This window comes from Cibotium barometz, chromosome 65 (assembly GCF_041138505.1).
Source record: "Cibotium barometz isolate CiBa-2024 chromosome 65, ASM4113850v1, whole genome shotgun sequence".
Lineage (NCBI taxonomy): Eukaryota > Viridiplantae > Streptophyta > Polypodiopsida > Cyatheales > Cibotiaceae > Cibotium > Cibotium barometz.
In genome coordinates, this window is record NC_141110.1 from 12,818,131 (window position 1) to 12,837,231 (window position 19,101).

Sequence of the window (19,101 nt, forward strand, 5' to 3'; positions counted from 1 at the left end):
ACGGTGGATGAGGGACTAAGGAAGCAGCCTATGAGTGAAGCGCTAGGTGACTTGCGAAGGATCCTGTGACTTGGTTGAACACAATGCTAATCAATACACTAAGATTTGACGGACACTTGCTCATATACAAGAAGTAAATTGCTGAATTGACAAGAGACACACAATGAGCCGGAACGGCCGACCCCTCCCTTGAGTAAATTGTATTACTATTGGAGAAATTCAATACATAGCTTCACGGGCATCCATTGCCAAATCCTCCATGCCAATGCATATGAAATTTAGCATTTAGAAAACAATGGTATGTCGATGTAGATCACCAAGGAGCTGCCTTGATGCCCGGCCCGACTTCAGTGCCCATATTCTCTACCATTGGCTCTATGTTCTACCAAGCAAGGTAGCAACATCTTCAAGAGCACATAGGACAAGAGAAATACTACACAGGGCGGCTAAACGAGGAGTCCTGCCCTTCTACTGAATAAGTGATGACAACACATTGTCCAATTAGCTTACCAGTCTTCATAGAAGTTGTTGCAAGCGGAAGCCTTCGCGTTGGAAGCTTTAGAAGTGTTGATATCTTCGATTTGCCACAATCCTTCGCGACAAAAGTCTTCAAGGGCATGAAGGGAACCCTGGGAAAGCTTCCGCTATGGTTCAACTCGAGAAAGGAAGGCTGAAATTAGGGTTTTCAGTAAAAAGACCAGAAATTACAGCAAAAATGAGAGCTGTTTTGCTGAATTTCAGTCATTGGGAGTGAGTAGGAGAGTGATTAGCACTTGGAAACACTCTTAGAAGCTTGGAAAACACCCTCGCAAGTTGGGTATGGCCATGGAGAGCTTGGAAATGGAGAGAAATGGTGGAAAAACAGAGTTTTCAGCCTCCAAAAATCCTCATGAAGAGAAAACACGAATTTCTCTTAATAAGTAAGTGAATTGGGGTCCAATCAGGTGAAGGGACATGGGAAGATGCCCATTTATGAGTAAAAGGGGAGCATCAGGTCCTGGACATTGAGTCTTGTCCGCCTCGAGACTTCAGTGAGTGTGAACTTAGAAGCGGTCATAATTTATTAAGTGACTTTTGGACGCCCAAACTTTAATGAAATGGGAACGCACTCACTTATAAATATTGGCTAAGTCCTAAGGGCTATTTGAGCCTAGATTGGGAAATACTTACCACCTGTTCACATGCCACACAACCATGTCAGCAGACAGTTTCACACGCACAGTTCACGAGCGGGTGTCCCCTTACCCGGAACTACACATAGGTCATGTAGGCATGAAAACAGCATGCAATTTCATTTGCAGGCAAGCACATAAAGATGCTATGCGATGCAGCATTGGCATGAGCAATTTCCGTTCAGGCGTTTCCAGGCAAGTATATGCGATATCAGACCCAGTGGAAAGCCAATCCTCCAGGCGTTTCCGGGCATGTACACAAAGGCACAAGTCCCAGTGAAAAGCCAAGTCCTCCAGATATTCTGGGTATGATAACATCAAGTCCCAGCAGAATATCATATCCAACTATACAGCATGACAGGTGTCAATCACATGCATAGGCACATTCCATAAGCCATGGACACCAATCCAATATGTACATAGTGTGAAAGCAAGAGTGAACCATTCGGGTGGCCAAATGGTGACATTCCCCCCCGCTTCTAAACAGTTGTCCGCAACTGAAATGCATCCAAATATGTCTGAAGCACATGCGGGCAATCTTTGAAGAACTCTTCATCTACCCATTTAGCATCAATGGGAAGATAGTTCTTAAACTTCACAAGGTAACGCCTCACAACTTTGCCTGCAGCAAGCTTGCATTCCTTGTGATACACAATCTGCTCTGGTTGCAAGATCTCCTCAAGGTCATCCACTTTTGGTGGATCCTCAATGATCATTTCACTAGGCTCCGGCCCTACATACTTGCGAAGGAGACTCACATGAAAAGCATTGTGTATGTGCCAATGACTAGGTAATGCCAATCTGAAAGCCACTTCATTGATCTTCTCGATCACTCGACAAGGCCCATAGTACCTGGTTGCAAGCTTAGGATATGCACCCTCTTTGCCAGGCCTCTTTGCAAGTCTTGCTTTCTCAAATTTCAGCAATACCCAATCATTCTCTTTAACATTCAATTGCCTTCTATGCTTGTCGGCAGCCTTTTTATGCTTGTCTTGTGACCTTGCAATGGCTGTCCGCACCTGTGCAAAAGCAATATCCAAGTCTCTTACATACTCATCATCTCATCCTTTGTGCGAAGCATGGGTGGCAAAACCACCTTACCATAAACAATCTCAAACGGGGCCTTTCCCGTAGATGCATGCACTGTGTTGTATGCAAATTCGACAAGCGGTAAGTACTTCTCCCAAGAAGACTTCTGATCCGCCACATAACATTTCAAGAGATCCAAAACGGCTGAATTTGCAACTTCACTTTGCCCATCCGTTTGAGGGTAATAAGCTGATGAGAAGTCCAATTTGGTGCCCATATTATCAAATAAGGCCCGCCAAAAGAGACTTGTAGTCCTGGAATCTCTATCCCCCACAATGGACTTCAGCATTCCATGATGTTTGAACACTTGTGCAAGATATATTTTAACCATATGCTCAGCTTTGATGGTCTTTTTGACCGGCAAGAAATGAGCTTGCTTCCTAAACCTGTCCACAATTGTCCAAATTGCATCATTACCCTGTTGGGTACGTGGCAACTCCATAATGAAATCCATTGTAATACTTTCCCATGGCTGCGTGGGAATAGGCAATGGCTGAAGCAAACCTGGTGCCTTTTGCCTATCAAATTTGACCTTTTGACAGGTGATACATGCACGTACATGTGCCTCTATGTCCTTCCGCATACCTGGCCAAAAGAAATACCGCTCAATCATGTGCGTAGTAGGCATTATGCCTCTATGACCAGCATATGGAGGAGCATGGCACTCATCCAAAACCTTTTGCCTCATGTCAGACACCACACATAGGCAATTATCTTTCATGAGATAACCCTCTTTGATCACATATGAGGCATGTGCATGACCAGCCATCAAATCATCCCAAATAGTGGCAAAATCAGCATCCGTATGATACAAATCACGCATGGTAGACAAGTCCCCATGAGAGGCAACCGAGATAGCTGCTACATACGGCTTTCGTGAATGCATCGGCCACTACATTCTTCTTTCCCGGGGTGTGCAAGATCTGAAAATGAAACATAGAGAGGAAATTGGCCATCCTCATATGCTTCTCTGACAACTTAGTTTGAGTAAGAAAATATCTCAAACTCTGGTGATCTGTCTTCACAGTGAAATCAGCCCCAAGAAGGTAATGTTTCCATATAGTAAGTGCATGAATTACAGCCAAGAGCTCTTTCTCATAAATGCCAAGAGATAGCTCTGCATCATGCAATCTACGACTCTCATAAGCCACGGCATGTCCCTCTTGATTAAGGACAGCTCCTATGCAATTTCCAGATGCATCACATTCCACACAAAACGGCTTTTGCAAATTCGGAACGATCAACACTGGACCATGAGTAGTTGCATCTTTCAATTTGAGGAATGCATCTCTCTCTACATTAGTCCATTTGAACACGGCCTTCTTCTTTGTCAAATCATGCAAAGGAGAAGCAATCCATGCAAAGTGCCGAATGAACCTACGGTAGTAAGAGCATAATCCAAGAAAACTACGGATCTCATGGACCGAACTCAATTCGGGCCAATTCCGAATTGCATCAATCTTTGCAGGATCCATCCGCACTCCATCTTTGGACACAATATGCCCAAGATAATGTATCTCTGACAAGAAGAACTCACTCTTCTTTGCATTTATGAAGAGTTTATGCTTATGGAGCTCTTCAAAAACAATAGCCAAATGAGCTTTATGCTCTTCTTCGATCTTCGAGAAGACTAGAATGTCATCAAAGAAGACACCTGTAAATTTCCTGTACCCACGGAATATGCGATCCATCATTCTATTGAATGTAGCCGGGGCATTTGTAAGACCAAAAGGCATAACAAGATACTCATAAAGCCCAAATGCTGTAGCCTGTCCTGAAAGCGGTTTTGTGTACATCTTGAGGCACTACACGTACTTGATGATATCCACTCTTGAGATCAATTCGGCTAAAGCATGCCGATCCATCCAACTTGTCAAGGATGTCGTCTATGCGTGGAATCGGAAACCGATTCTTGATGGTAAGCTTATTCAAAGCTCTATAATTCACACACATACGAAAGGATCCATCCTTCTTTTGAACCAAGAGGACGGGTGAACAATATGGGGAAGAGCTTGGCTGAACCAAACCCTTCTCAAGAAGCTCATTCACTTGCTTCATGATCTCCTCTTTTTGGGATGCACTTACACGATAGGCTGGCCTATTAGGTGGTGAGCTACCCGGCACAAGATCAATGCGATGATCTTCCGGTCGTACAAGTGGTAACTCATTTGGTAACTCATCAGCAAAACAATCATTGTGCTCTTGCAAAAATTTCAGCCTATCATTACAAAGAGTGTTTACATGTACATTATTTTTCTCAACAGGATCTCGTACAAAAATCAAGTACGCAAAAATACTCTTTTTCATTACTTTCTTAATTTGTACATGAGATACAAGGGGAATGGTATCACTCTCTTCACCAGCATCAATTACATGTTCTCGGCCTTTATGCATGAAGGTGATCCTGTTAGTCTTGTAAGCCTTGCACGGATCAATACGTGTATACCAAGGCGTTCCAAGCAATACATCACAGCCATTCAAAGGCGCCACAAGAAAATCCTCATGATCCACATAGCCTTGAATGTGTATGCGCAACTTGCCAAAAATAGGCATGACCTGCACTTCTCTACCAACAAAGGCAGCCCCTGCTTCAATTTGAGGACCCATGTCCTCCACTTCAATACCCAAAGCAGCTGCCATCTGAGTGGATATGAAATTTTCAGATGCACAATCATCAAACATGAACAAAGCGGGCTGATCCTTGAGTTGTCCCCAAGCTTTGCATACAACCCTATCTTTGCTATCATGTGAAGTGTTGCCCTGCACATCCGGAACCATATGCACATTAGGCTTCAGTACATTAGCATTTTCAGCTTTATTCTTCTTATTTGGGCATGCTCTTGCCATGTGCTCAGTGCTGCCACAAGTAAAGCATTTGCCTTCACGCATATATTGCTCCTTCTTCTCAGCACTAAGACCAAAGTTTGCTGGCTTATAAGAGCGCTTTTTAGCAAAGTTATTTTCAGCTTTTGGACCTGATTTGGCTTGGTTTTGGTCCCTTTTAGGTGGCTGTACATCATTTTGCAGGTTTTGGACAGCCCTCTCTTTGCCTTGAAATGAGGGTTTAGCCTTATTGGATCGACTCAATTTGAGTTCCAATTGCTCGGTGGCCGTGGCGGCTGCGATTAATTGGTGTAAGGTATGACCAGGATACATTTGTAATCCCGCTTTGTACACGAGTTGCAATCCCGATTGAAACCTTCTCTTCCTTTCCGCCTCGGTGACATGCATAAATGGAGACACCTCCAAAAGCACTTTCCAAAACTTTTGTACATATGCATTTACCGATTCTCCCTCATTTTGCTTTACCCAATCCCACTTCATTGTTCTCTCATTCAATGCATTGGGAGGCAAGAATTGAGCATAGAACCTCTCCTTGAATTCTTCCCATGATCTAACGAGATTCGGTGAGAGCTTCTCCGTGAGCCACCAATGGACAGCAGTGCCTTTCATGAACATGCTTACATGCCAGATCATGGATTTCTGAGTGATATCCTCATCACTGAAAGCAATATCAAACTGGGCAATAAAAGCAAGTGCCTTTGATGCATCATATTCCCCATGATATGTGTCAAACTTCACAGATTTGTCTCCGGCTTTGAAGTCACGAGACTTTGATGCATGTGTGTGCATCTCAACATGTTTTCCTCCATGTTTGTCCATTGGTACAGCTCCTGTGTGGCATCATTTTTGGACCAAAAGGTGATGCATAAGGCATAGATACATGTGCCCTGTAAGCATGAGGCATGGCTGGCCCCTCAACATGCATTGATACATTTTCAGTCATAACTTCTCCCTCACGAGCAGACTCGAAGGCATGCGTGGCATGAGAGATACGCGGAATACCTCCACCAACAGAAAATTGCAGCCCATGTTGCATGTGTTGTGCATGTACATTTTCAACCGGCAATGGCATTTGACATACATTTTGTCCACTGCCATAAACATTGTATCCTTCACGGGTACATGAGGTATTCCTGCATGGCGTGAAGTCACTGATTGTTCCTCTCCCATCGCATGGAGATTCATCCTCTTAGACATAAGTTCTTGTTCAGGCACTTGTCGGGATTCCAAGACGTGGAATGGTTGCCTTTTTTGCATAGGCATCCTCGGTACGAGCCAAGTATGCACGTGCTGCATCCCTCAATTGCATGTGCAACTCTTGAGCAATCATTGTCATTGCATGATCCATATAAGATTCAGCTTTCTTGGCCTTCAAACGATCATGTACCAATGGATCCTCGTGGCGATTCAATTCTTCTTGTTGTGCATGGAGAAGAGCCTGCATACGAGTAAGTTCAGCCCTCAAGACTATGGACTCTTCTTCTTGCATCTTCTCTTTGCCAAGGGACGGCTGTCCCACATATTCATGTTCCCTATTGTGCACCACATGAGTTTGCTCATCCTGTAAAGCATTGGAGGCATGCATTTCATTGTCACTGCCTCTTGTATTAGCATCTCCAACATTCATTGTATGGCTGTCCATAATGTTCTAAGTGTAGAGATAGCTAGTGTTCACGGTGATCGTCTCTCACGATAGAAGTGAAAGAGAACCGTATGCTCTGATACCAATGTGATTTGTTGAACACAATGCTAATCAATACACTTAAATACACTAAGATTTGAAGGACACTTGCTCATATACAAGAAGTAAATTGCTGAATTGACAAGAGACACACAATGAGCCGGAACGGCCGACCCCTCCCTTGAGTAAATTGTATTACTATTGGAGAAATTCAATACATAGCTTCACGGGCATCCATTGCCAAATCCTCCATGCCAATGCATATGAAATTCAGCATTTAGAAAACAATGGTATGTCGATGTAGATCACCAAGGAGCTGCCTTGATGCCCGGCCCGACTTCAGTGCCCATATTCTCTACCATTGGCTCTACGTTCTACCAAGCAAGGTAGCAACATCTTCAAGAGCACATAGGACAAGAGAAATACTACACAGGGCGGCTAAACGAGGAGTCCTGCCCTTCTACTGAATAAGTAATGACAACACATTGTCCTTACCAGTCTTCATAGAAGTTGTTGCAAGCGGAAGCCTTCGCGTTGGAAGCTTTAGAAGTGTTGATATCTTCGATTTGCCGCAATCCTTCGCAACAAAAGTCTTCAAGAGCATGAAGGGAACCCTGGGAAAGCTTCCCCTATGGTTCAACTTGAGAAAGAAAGGCTGAAACTAGGGTTTTCAGCAAAAAGACCAGAAATTACAGCAAAAATGAGAGCTGTTTTGCTGAATTTCAGTCATTGGGAGTCAGTAGGAGAGTGATTAGCACTTGGAAACACTCTTAGAAGCTTGGAAAACACCCTAGCAAGTTGGGTATGGCCATGGAGAGCTTGGAAATGGAGAGAAATGGAAGGTCAGACGATGCATGGGAGATCATTGCTAGTACTTCAGCCTGGCACATTTGGAACACTAGATGCATTGAGGCCATTGAGGGCACTTTGGTTTTTGAGTCATAGGGCATTTACAGGATTTGGAGTCATATCATCCACACCCTCGTGGGCACTTGGGCCAGAATCCAGGGATCTTCGAGGCTGCATAAAGAAAGCGCGGCCAATTTATGAGAGTGGGATTATGGCTCTCCCACTCATATGGGACCTTGTTGGCAACACACTGTTGCACAAGGTACTGGAACGGTTGAGATTTCCCTCTTGTTTGGTTTGAAATCTCTCTTTTGTATATTTTTTTATACTTAATAGATGTCTCTTTTACGGGGAAAAAAATAATGGTCAATACAAAAAAATCCAGTTTAGACTTCTGGAAAAAACAGATCTTTCTTGATTTCGATCCCTTTTTTTTTGCACAAATCAAATCGGTACCTCCAAAAGAAGCAGCAACTGCAACAGAACCTATAGTGGAGCCAGCTGTAGCTGCCACAGCAGCAAACCCAGTAGATCCAATTACTGGTATGAGAGTGCCAAGTGTTGGTGCTAATGCAGATAAACCAGCAGCAATAGCAGGTGCAGCAAGGCCTGAATAGAAAAGATGACAATACCCCTTTTATGTTATAAAAGGAACTGGCAAAAGACCAAGCAGCGTATGGAAAAGGCAACCCAACCTCCAGTCAGGGCCAAGAGTGCTCCCCCAGTCACAGCAGCAGCACCAATAAGACCACCTCTTTTCCATTTAGCCCAGCTTTTTGTTCCACTTGCCTTATCATCCTTGTTTTCTTCTGTATTTTTCTGAGCTTCCATGGCAGCATATGCAACCAAAATCTCCATTGCTGACTGCAGATATCCCCAAATCCAAGGTCACAAAAATCACCATGCACTAAATATCCAAACCAAACAGAAACAGAGTATTACAAAAGTATCATGCATGCATACAATTTTAGTCCACTTGACATCAAGCCATGTTGCCAAGAGTCGAAGAGCTACACGCTCGCGAGCATCGTAACCCTGCCTCATCCTGGATTCATCTTCACCTTTTCCTGGAAGAGTATCAGCCACGGCTGCAGAAAGAAGCTCATATAGCACTGCAACCTTCCTCTGTTGTGTCAGTAATCTACCCTCTGAGATCGGATTTTCTTTTATAGAGATATTTTCTGAGACACCATCAAGTCCAAGTATTTGGGCCTCACTTAATCTCTTTGACTCAAGACCTTCTCTTGCAGATGCTTCATGTTCTTTTTCGTTTCTATATGGATCTGAAACACAGTAAAAAATAAGAGCCTATTGTCATGGTATAAATATAGACATGTTGACGAATATGGTTTTTGTATATAAACAAAAGTAAAGAAACCATGGGCAAATCTTTCAAAATGTCTACCTTATGCACTGACACGTATTGTATTTCTAGTGCTTTGTCTTCATAACCCACTTAAATTTAGTAATTTTTGGGGAATTTGTTTTTAACTTGCAACATTTTTTTCGTAAAATAGCCCATCACTATTTGGAGAACCTTGTAAATAGCTATTGGGCTAAAAATAGCAACTAATTTTTCCCTTGATCTGCAATGTTTCTATTATTCTTACCAAGAGAGGAAGAAAAATAATATTTCTTTAACAATGGAAACTCTCCTGTGGTGTCTGTTGGTGCAAAGTTACTATTGAGCTCTTGGGGGTTCCCATCGTGACCACAAGCTGACGAAGACGTCGACGAGGAGGCTTCTTGTGAAGTTGCTAGGCGCTTGGTTGCATCTGAAAACTCCAAAGGTTTAGTAGGTTGCTCTTTTTCATTAGCAACTAAGGACGATGACCCCTCAAAGTTAACAGCAACAGTCTCCACAGCTTCAGCCAACTTCACCTCCGCATTATTGGATGTAGAGGCATTATCTTCCTCTTCTGAGAGAATTCTAATAAACTGAAAGGAAACCAGAATCCATTTGAAAAAATGAACCACCTTTATTTGGTACAATTATCAAGACCAAACCCCAAACTACATATGCTTCCAACATAGTTTATGAGAAGACGTAAGAAGGGACGTACAGCTCCTATGTGAGACTTTGCATCTGGAGATAAAGCCGTTTGTTCTAATCCAACCCATGCTTTGGGATCTATTTTCAAATACCTGACAAGTGACACCCATCTGGTTTATCCAGCAAGCCATCTTCCAATGGATTTCAAGAAAACATAAACTAAATAAAATATAGCTTGGAAGGAGGGAAAAGCAGCCCAAAATAAGCCCATTGGTTCAAATTTAGGCCTTCTATATTCAATGGCATCAAGTTAAGCCCCAAAAAATGGTGAAAGAGTACAAAAATGAACCTAAAGATTGGGCGGAGCAAACCAGACTGTTGGCTAGTCCATAGACAATCAGTTTTTTCTTCGTATTCTGTATCTATTGAACCATGTTGTGTCTCTGTAACATGACCATCTAAATGATACGGCAAGGAGCATTGGTGAATCTGAACTTGGTGAAGAGCTAGAGTAAACAATGCACCAGCTGCATAGCGATGCACTGATTGCAACTCCACCATTGCACTCCCCCTTCAACCTCTGCACAGAATGCAATCATTAACACACTTATTACGACTTTTTTTTAAAAGCCATGATTGTCACGTCTGTCCATCTTTATACCATATTTGCACAAGAATACAGTTAGCACCGAATAAAAAAACCAACCTATACATAATGACTTGAAACATAATGTGATAGTCTCGAGTCCAACAAAAAAAATGTATTGTAATTCATATCCTGCCATCATTGTGCCTCCATCCCTCACATAAGTTCACCTGTCTACTCTATCCTTGTTTCTTCACCAGTCCTGGTAGGATGACCTCTCTTCTATGACGACCGCAGAAACAAACCTTGTTTCTTCACCAGTCCTGTTTCTTCATAAGTACACCTATCTACTCTATCCTTGTTTCTTCACCAGTCCTGGTACAATGACTTCTCTTCTATGACCGCAGACAACAAGGCTTGAAGGCTTTGGAAATGAACTTGCAAGAGCTCGCCTCTTGTGTATGGGCAATGGAACAGGTTTGGCACGACATGCACTCATAACACCCATACACAATATTCTTCATCTACATGATGTCATGGGGCTAGGCTCAAATGGAACATGTGATCTTTACGGTTGCATAAGGACCAAAAGAGAAGCTTTGGTGCTATGCATGGTCCAAGCAAGAAATACGTTTACTAAAGCTATTATTTTCTCATTCATTGCTCAAATATTACTTGGAATATATACTTGATGAGATTGCACACTTGAAGAAAGAACCACAACAAGACTAGCTGATTGCACACTTGAAGAAACAAAGAAAGAAAGAAAGTTATATTAACCTCTACAAAAGGCCAAAATGACCTATGAGACCAAAAGGATTACATCATGTCCATGGGATACATCACCATGAGTACTAAAATGAAATGAAAGAAAATGACAAAGCTAAAATGCTAGAGTTGATCCATGTACAAAGAGCATAGGCTCGCATATCATCCTAGGATATCCCGCATGGGGTGCTACCACATGACACTCAAGAAACAACCACAACAAGACTAGCTGAGGATTCTTGAAGATCCTTTTTTTAAGAAACCTTTGCATCAATGATATAGCAAGACATGCTAGAATAAAAGGGATCTTCAAATCAGTCATCTTAGGTAAGTCTTTCATAATTTGGACAAGCGTAGGTCAAAGTACGCTGATTTCTATGTGCATGGCTGGAAAAGAGAATTTGTGCCTATGAGATTTGCCCACCGTCCGTCGCTCTCCCACCCCCCCCATGAAAAGGCTTCTATTAAGTATGATAGAAACAACACAAAGAGCGCAGCCTCAAGGTATCGATACACCATACATAGCATGAATAAATCATATAGGTGGCTGAACACATCAAGATAAGCCAAATTTCAAAGGAAGACTCTGAAAAGAATGGACAGTCTTTTGATTCGCTAAGGAAACTCTTCCTCTTGGCAATCATTGATCTCGTGGCCATAAGTGTATGCACATATCAGTCCAAATCCAAGAAAGGGTTTCAGAAGGTAGGATCTAGGTTCTGTCCATAGCCTCTGTGCTTCTCGCTTTCAAGATGTGCCAAGCTGTGATGGTGGCCATTGTCTCCCACAAGTATTAATAGGAACAAAACTGTTAGATTTAGGGTTAAATTTGGGGCAAAAAATGAAGCATCAAAAGCCCAATCGCATTGCTCAAGTGCAGAGAGGCTGAAACACACAAACTTCCACGAGTTGCATCAGTAGATAAGAAAGCAAGTACACACCTTTTGTACAAAGATAATGAGGGAGGGGTCCAACCTCATAGTCCCATGTGTCACACTTACTCCTAAGGTCACGACACCATATGAAAATACTAATACTACTCCTAAGGTCATGATAATGAGGGGTCCAACCTGATAGTCCCATGTGTCACACTTACTCCTAAGGTCACAACACCATATGAAAATACTAACATTAAATGTATACTAATACTACATTTTTGAGGTGTGCAGCCTCTTCACACCTCAAAATGTAGCCAAGGCCGTACATTAGCTCCAAATTGGGAAGTCTAGGGACCATGAGGATCTTGTAGTGGAGCACGTCATACACGCATGTGATACACTTGCCCCTTTCTTGGCTGAGATCTTTAACCGTGCCCTTTGTGAAGGCTTCCCCCCATCTTGGGACAGCCAACATCATCATCCCAATTCACAAAGCTGGAGACCCGCTAGACCCAAACAACTACCGCACTATCATGATCGGCCACGTGATGGCCGGACTTTATGGAACAGTCCTAGCAGCTGAGGTGGGTTCTTTCACCGAGAGCATGGCATGAGAGCAAGAGGGCAGGCTGGTTTTCAGAGGTGTTTTTCCACTCTGGATCACATTTTCACACAAAAACCAAAGCACTCTGTTTTCTTCATGGAGAATATAAAGTGATGATTGGTTGGAGTGTACAAAGTCTTGCAATTGTCTCCTAGATTCACTAAAATTACTTTGACTAGAAAATACTCACAGGACCTAGATTTTGGAGATGTTAGTCCTGCGAGTACAAAACATTTGCACGAATCATGCCAATCACCATGGAGACACTGCTCTTACTTCATCAATATAACCTTACCATGATCATCTTGATGGTTATAACTTTTTGAAGGCGTTGACAGGCCCCTGCCCAAGTGGCTATCACACTAAATTTCCCAATCATATATCATAGACTCCACACCAAACTTGATCCATGGAATGCTGATATCACTTCACCAGATACAAGATGCCTTTTCCAAAAACCATTTTTAACTTATATATTATATTATAGGTGTCAAGGTTCAAACTCAGATGCCCTTAAGGAGTAGGGAAAGGCCTTCAGGGGCCTTTCCCGGGAGGAAGGGGGGCGACCGGCAGAGGCCGGGAGCCCCCATCCGACCAAAAAGGCCTCCCGACGGCCTTTCCCGGCCATTGTAGTCTGGGGGAGGGGGGAGGACGGTCGGTAATGTCAGAAATCAGTGATCACTGATCAGTGAGCATTCCGGATGCTGAGGTGGTGCCATCTCCTTCAATCAAGCTTCCGCATGTTGAGGTGGTGCATTCTGCTTCATTCTGCATTCCGGGTGCTGATTTGTAAAAATCTTGTTGCATTCCACATTCCGGGTGACGATTTGTCAAAATCCTGTTACTTCTGGAGGGGTTATTACTGCTTTTAATGCTTGCCAAATGGAGGGCCAGGATTAACCCTCCCACTACCCCTGACCATGACGGATGATACATCGTACAACCTGGGGAATGGCCCATCAACAAAAAGAAAATGGCAATTTTCCACCAACACTTGAAATTTTGTAGTTCATGATTTGATATGATCTTAGGAAAGGGAAAACACAAATATAATGACATCCTCAGAAAAAACAGGAAAAGGAAACATGTCACGCAAAAATACTGATTAGCATTAAATTTTGTACTTTTTGATCACTTTAGAGAAAGAAAGAAAAAAAAAACTCATAAAAAAAGGTTAACCAGAAGCATTGAGAAGAGAGCACCTCCCCAGTATATTTGTCGATAGAAATGCAATTCGTGAGATCAATCAAGCTAGAATGCGTGATGAAACGGCAGATTCTCTTTCTTTTGTGCAGAATGATTTTCTTTTCTTCTGTGCAGAACGTTGTTGGCTTCGAGAGCTGCCGTCGTCTTGTTGAAAACGGGAGCTGACATTGGTCAAGTCCCTTTATTTGTTTGCGAGTAGCTCGTAATTTCTTACGCGGTAGAAAATAACGGCAGAAAATGTGAAAGGAAAAGAGGGCGCCCTACCACGTGTGTGTATGGGACTTTGCGCAAGCTCTCTTCTCTATCTTTATATCTCTATCTCAAGGAAGTGTAGCATTTGTTTTTGGACGCCTCAAAAGACATGCGAAGCATGGGTCCCCAACTAGTCCATATTATTATCCACACTAATATGTAATTGCTCATGGCCGACGGCCACGTGGCAGCTCCTCAAACTCCCCAGCTCGAACGTAAGGGATAGCGATAGGGCAGGGCGTGGGTCACTAACTCGTAGAATGGAAAGACCATTGCCCTTCTTGCCTTCGTTATAGACTTGCTCATCACTAAGAGGAAACCATGATATTTAAGCACTAAGCTTTTTGTTGATTGTATCCACTACAAATGATAATGACACATCTCTCTCTCTCTCTCTCTCTCTCTCTCTCTCTCTCTCTCTCTCTCTCTCTCTCTCTCTCTCTCTCTGCCCAGATGTGCACATGGTTGGCTTTGCATGGCATGAGTGTTGATGCACTCCCGCCTTTTGCTTACAGCCTGGACTGCCCATTCTTAGATCTCAACCGTTCAGAGCTGAATCGGGTGATCAGGATGGACATTATAAGACTAGATACAGAGAGGACATGGGTCACACCTCCACAGCCGGAAATGACACACTACCATAGTCATTTTCTACACCTCTCTTCAAATGAGTTTATTATACGCCATGCTTACATGGACACACACCTCTCACATGGTATTCGGAGTGCTATTGGACAGATTCGCACCTCTTCACACCACCGGCTGAGGATAGAGACAAGTCAATATGAGGATATATCACTAGAGAGGACCACATATGCCAGCTTTGCCATCAGGAGGTGGAGTTAGAGGAACACTATATATGTCATTGTATTGTCTATTATGAGATCCGAGGGAGGTACCAATGCCTGTTCCATGAAGGCTTTGGACCTTTGCGTCAAATCATGGACTTTGAGGACCAAAGGTGCTTAGGGCTCTTCATAATGGAGCTTAGACGCCACAGAGAGAGCCTATTGAGGAACAGGAGGGCAGTGGGACCAAAGCCACCTAGACAAAGAGCCCTCACAGATTTTTTCAGAGCCAGCACTGTAACCCCACCAGCCTCTACTCCCCCATCTACAGGCCTACCTGGCATACCACCCTCCAGAGGAGTCACCCTAGACAGAGCCATTGCCATCTATAGAGCGAGACACCCATGACCACGAGGATCACATCCACGACTCCCTCACCATCGGCAGATTCAAGCCATCATTGCCTGCCACCACCGGAGGAGTTTACCGCGCAACGATTCAGCGGCTCAGCTTTCAGCTCTTAGCTCTCTTAGGATGTTACTATTTTCATTCTTTCTTTCAAATTTATTATGATGAGACATCATCATCATCAGTTGTACCTTGTTTTGGTCTCATGGGCCATTTCAGCCTCTAGGAGACGTTTATCTCTCTCTCTCTCTCTCTCTCTCTCTCTCTCTCTCTCTCTCTCTCTCTCTCTCTCTCTCTATATATATATATATATATATATCAGTCAACTAAGGGTATCTTCTCACCGACTCTAGACTCTCTCTCTCTCATGCCATCATACAGATTGATATCAGTCAACTAAGGGTATCTTCTCACACTGACTTTGGATTGAACCAAAGCTAGCTGTGGAGGGTAACCAGGAGGCTCGAATTCGCCTGCCATGCACAACTAGGGAGATAGAGTCTATTATAAGATCCTAGGAAAATTCTTCAAGGATGGGTGTTCAAGTCAAGAGCTTACCTTAGCCTTGTTGAATCATATGCCATTGGTCTTGCCTTAGAGCCATTGCAGCTTCCCTATGTGGGTGTGCTAGATCATCCGTCACGTCCTCCTTTTGCCAAAGGGGTGAAGATAGAGCTCTCTATGCTTAGATGGAAGCAAAAAGAGATAGTCCTTCTATTATAAGATCCTAGGAAAATTCTTCAAGGATGGGTGTTCAAGTCAAGAGCTTACCTTAGCCTTGTTGAATCATATGCCATTGGTCTTGCCTTAGAGCCATTACAACTTCCCTATGTGGGTGTACTAGATCATCCGTCACTCCTCATTCTGTTGTCACACTGGAATGCTCCTTTGCCAAAGGGGTGAAGATAGAGCTCTCTATGCTTAGATGGAAGCAAAAAGAGATAGTCCTTCTTGGTAATGGTTCTCTCTCATAAAAGGCGGGCGGGGGATGAAGAGGAAGCTAATGCAAGCAGAAAACCTACAACAAATCCTCTAGCAAGCATCCATTAAATATGCAAAATTCAATAGCATACATGCAAACAAGAAGAGGGAAGAGGAGAGCTCACAAGTATTCTATTGCAAGGGTGCAAGAGAATGATTATGTATTGGTTATTGTCAAAAAATGACTTATATAAAGTGACGAGTTTTCATTCTAGGTTGGCCAAAGTTAAAAATGGTCCATAAGGCCGCTTGACATTAAGCACGAGGTAAGGTTGCTCTATGTGGTCCAATGTCATCTTACAAAGGATAAGTGCCCGTTTGAGTAAGATAGTGAAGTGCCTTACGGTAGGTTGAGCGAGGTGAAACCATGTTAGCCTATGGAGTGGTTAACATACCCCCCTCCTAAAGGTGATCATGTCCTCGCATCACCCCAAGTCGGTGGTGAATCTATTGTCTCGGGTTGGAATAGTGTGGATGGTCCATGCCATGAAGCTGGCATGTGAGGTTAAGTGGTATGGTTGGAATAGTGTGGATAGTCCATGAGGTGCCATGAAGCTGGCATGTGAGGTTAAGTGGTATGGTTCGGGACCAAATCCACAGGCAAATGATGCTAGGCATACTGGGGAAAAGCTTTGGGTAGCCCTAGTAGTAGGCAACCTGTTAAGGTAGCATGCAAGGTGATAGGCGATGTAGAGATTGTTCATGATAGACCTCTGTTGGTTATGGAAGTGGTGTGGACCCTTCATGATAGAAGTGGTCCGCACCCTGTGATTGGAGGAATGAGTGCCAAGACCACTATGGAATGATTAGCATGGGTAGCTAGCGGTCCAAATCTTTATGGCACAACATGAGAGTATGTCCGGATCTCATAGTATGATGCATAGAGATTAGTCTTCATCGTGGTGAATGCATTGACTAAAGCGAGGTTTTGTTGGTGTTGAACTGGAGCTGAAGGAGGTTTTGTTGGTGTTGAAGTGGAGCTGAAGGAGGAGAGGTTGTATGGAATGAAGCTCTCTGGAGGAACCTGCAAGGTTGAGGGTTCTTCCAACGATGGGTCGTACCATGGGCCAGGCTTATGCCCGCCATGGTCCCCCCATCTAGAGATATACCTAGAGGGTTATCGTTGACGCAGTTTAAATGCAGGTGCATGTGTGCGTGTGAATCATGAGATGCGAGATATACAAAAATAGTGATGCACATATTGAAATATGTAGGTGATGTACATGGGCAAAGGGTTGAAGGTGTGCCTCTATGTGTGCAATCCTCAATATGTAGACTTCTCCAACTCAATTTCTTTCATTGACTCTCTTGGCTGCTTTCTTTGACATTCGTCGACATCCCTTTCCTTGGGGCATCAAGATCATTAAAGTGGTGAGGCACAGCAACTAGCTTTGCTCATAGTGGCAATGGAGCTAGGTGGCCTCTATTGACTCAAGGGATTTGGCATTGTTGAGCACGGGGATAGAGGCATTATGGATCAATGGGTGGTGTAGTCGAAGACGAGGTTATGGAAGAGTCTTGTGAATTTTAGGAAGGTCCAAGCGATGGGTTGTACCATGGGCTAGCCCCCCATCTAGAAATGTAAATGGAGGATGAGGCTTAGTGCAGGTATTTGAAAGAATGGTTGTTACCTCAATTCATACTCATGTGCTCTTTTGTTCTCTCCACCCTAGCTTAAGTGGTTCATATTATGTATGGCCATGGCCCCACTTTTGTAATGGGAGACCGGCCATATAAGGCTTGTATATACATGAGAGCCTATTTTGGGCATCCCATAAGTGTTGGGCGACTGAGCGAAGCCCTTTGTATATAAGTGACTTATCATAATGTAAAGCACACAACATCTTCTAGTGAATAAGCTTCTTCCTTCTTCTCTAAAGCTTCTACCTTCTTCTCTAAAGCTTCTACCTTTTTGCTTGTGCTTTCTTCTTTACATGTGGTGATGGATTGCTTGTGTGTGATGAGTGATTTGTGCATGCTTGCCTTCATTTGAGTAGCTTCTACCTTCTTCTCTAAAGCTTCTACCTTTTTGCTTGTGCTTTCTTCTTTACATGTGGTGATGGATTGCTTGTGTGTGATGAGTGATTTGTGCATGCTTGCCTTCATTTGAGTAGCTTCTACCTTCTTCTCTAAAGCTTCTCTGAGCGAAGCCCTTTGTATATAAGTGACTTATCATAATGTAAAGCACACAACATCTTCTAGTGAATAAGCTTCTACCTTCTTCTCTAAAGCTTCTACCTTTTTGCTTGTGCTTTCTTCTTTACATGTGGTGATGGATTGCTTGTGTGTGATGAGTGATTTGTGCATGCTTGCCTTCATTTGAGTAGCTTGTAGATGCTTAGATTTGTGCATGCATGCCTTCATTTGAGTAGCTTGTAGATGCTTAAATTTGTGCATGCGTGCCTTCATTTGAGTAGCTTGAGTAGCTATAATTCAAATCTAAAATCATGAATTACAGTTGGTGGTCTTTGATCATCTGATTCCAAATCCTGAATCGCTTAATCCAAGGGCATCCATCGATCTTGAATAGTGAATCACAAAAATTTTGAATTGTGCATCGTGCTGCTAGTCTTGGATTGCCAATCAAGTTTATGAATCATATGATTCACCTATCAAGGAAAATTCACAGAGACCTCTTAAATTAGTTCCATGAGGGCATCTCAAAACCAAATTGGTTTGAGTTGACCAACTTTACCAACTTTCTTTTGATTGATCACCCTGGTCTATTTGATTACTTCATAATTCACTTTTCATGGTTAGGAAAACTTCAAAATACAAAAACATCAAGAAAACCATAAAATTAAAAAAGACTCAAAAATCAAAAAGCCCAAAACCCCAAGAAACATCATAAAAATCAATGTCTTTTAAGGAGGACATCGTAGTACCACTTAGAGTTGTTAACGTGCCTAGCTATACCTCAACACCAATGAAGGAAAAGGAAGTGTCAAGGGAACATCAAGCACTCCTTAGAGAATTCCTTAAAACAAGGGAAGTGAAGGCTG

The 19,101-nt window shown here is 43.0% G+C and overlaps 1 protein-coding gene across 1 annotated transcript in view; it reads right to left on the bottom strand.

The window, feature by feature from the left end:
* Positions 1 to 13,999, bottom strand: part of LOC147602932 (transmembrane and coiled-coil domain-containing protein STS1-like) — a 76,327-nt gene extending 62,328 nt beyond the window's left edge. The window contains exons 1-7 of the mRNA XM_086797465.1: positions 13,667 to 13,999; positions 9,978 to 10,208; positions 9,699 to 9,780; positions 9,246 to 9,573; positions 8,599 to 8,918; positions 8,331 to 8,499; positions 8,092 to 8,244 (exon numbers count right to left, since the gene is read on the bottom strand). Coding sequence (XP_086653591.1) covers positions 8,092 to 8,244; positions 8,331 to 8,499; positions 8,599 to 8,918; positions 9,246 to 9,573; positions 9,699 to 9,780; positions 9,978 to 10,189 — 1,264 coding nt within the window. The 5' untranslated portion in view covers positions 10,190 to 10,208; positions 13,667 to 13,999. The remainder of the gene's footprint in view (positions 1 to 8,091; positions 8,245 to 8,330; positions 8,500 to 8,598; positions 8,919 to 9,245; positions 9,574 to 9,698; positions 9,781 to 9,977; positions 10,209 to 13,666) is intronic.
* Between the last annotated feature and the right edge of the window lie 5,102 nt (positions 14,000 to 19,101).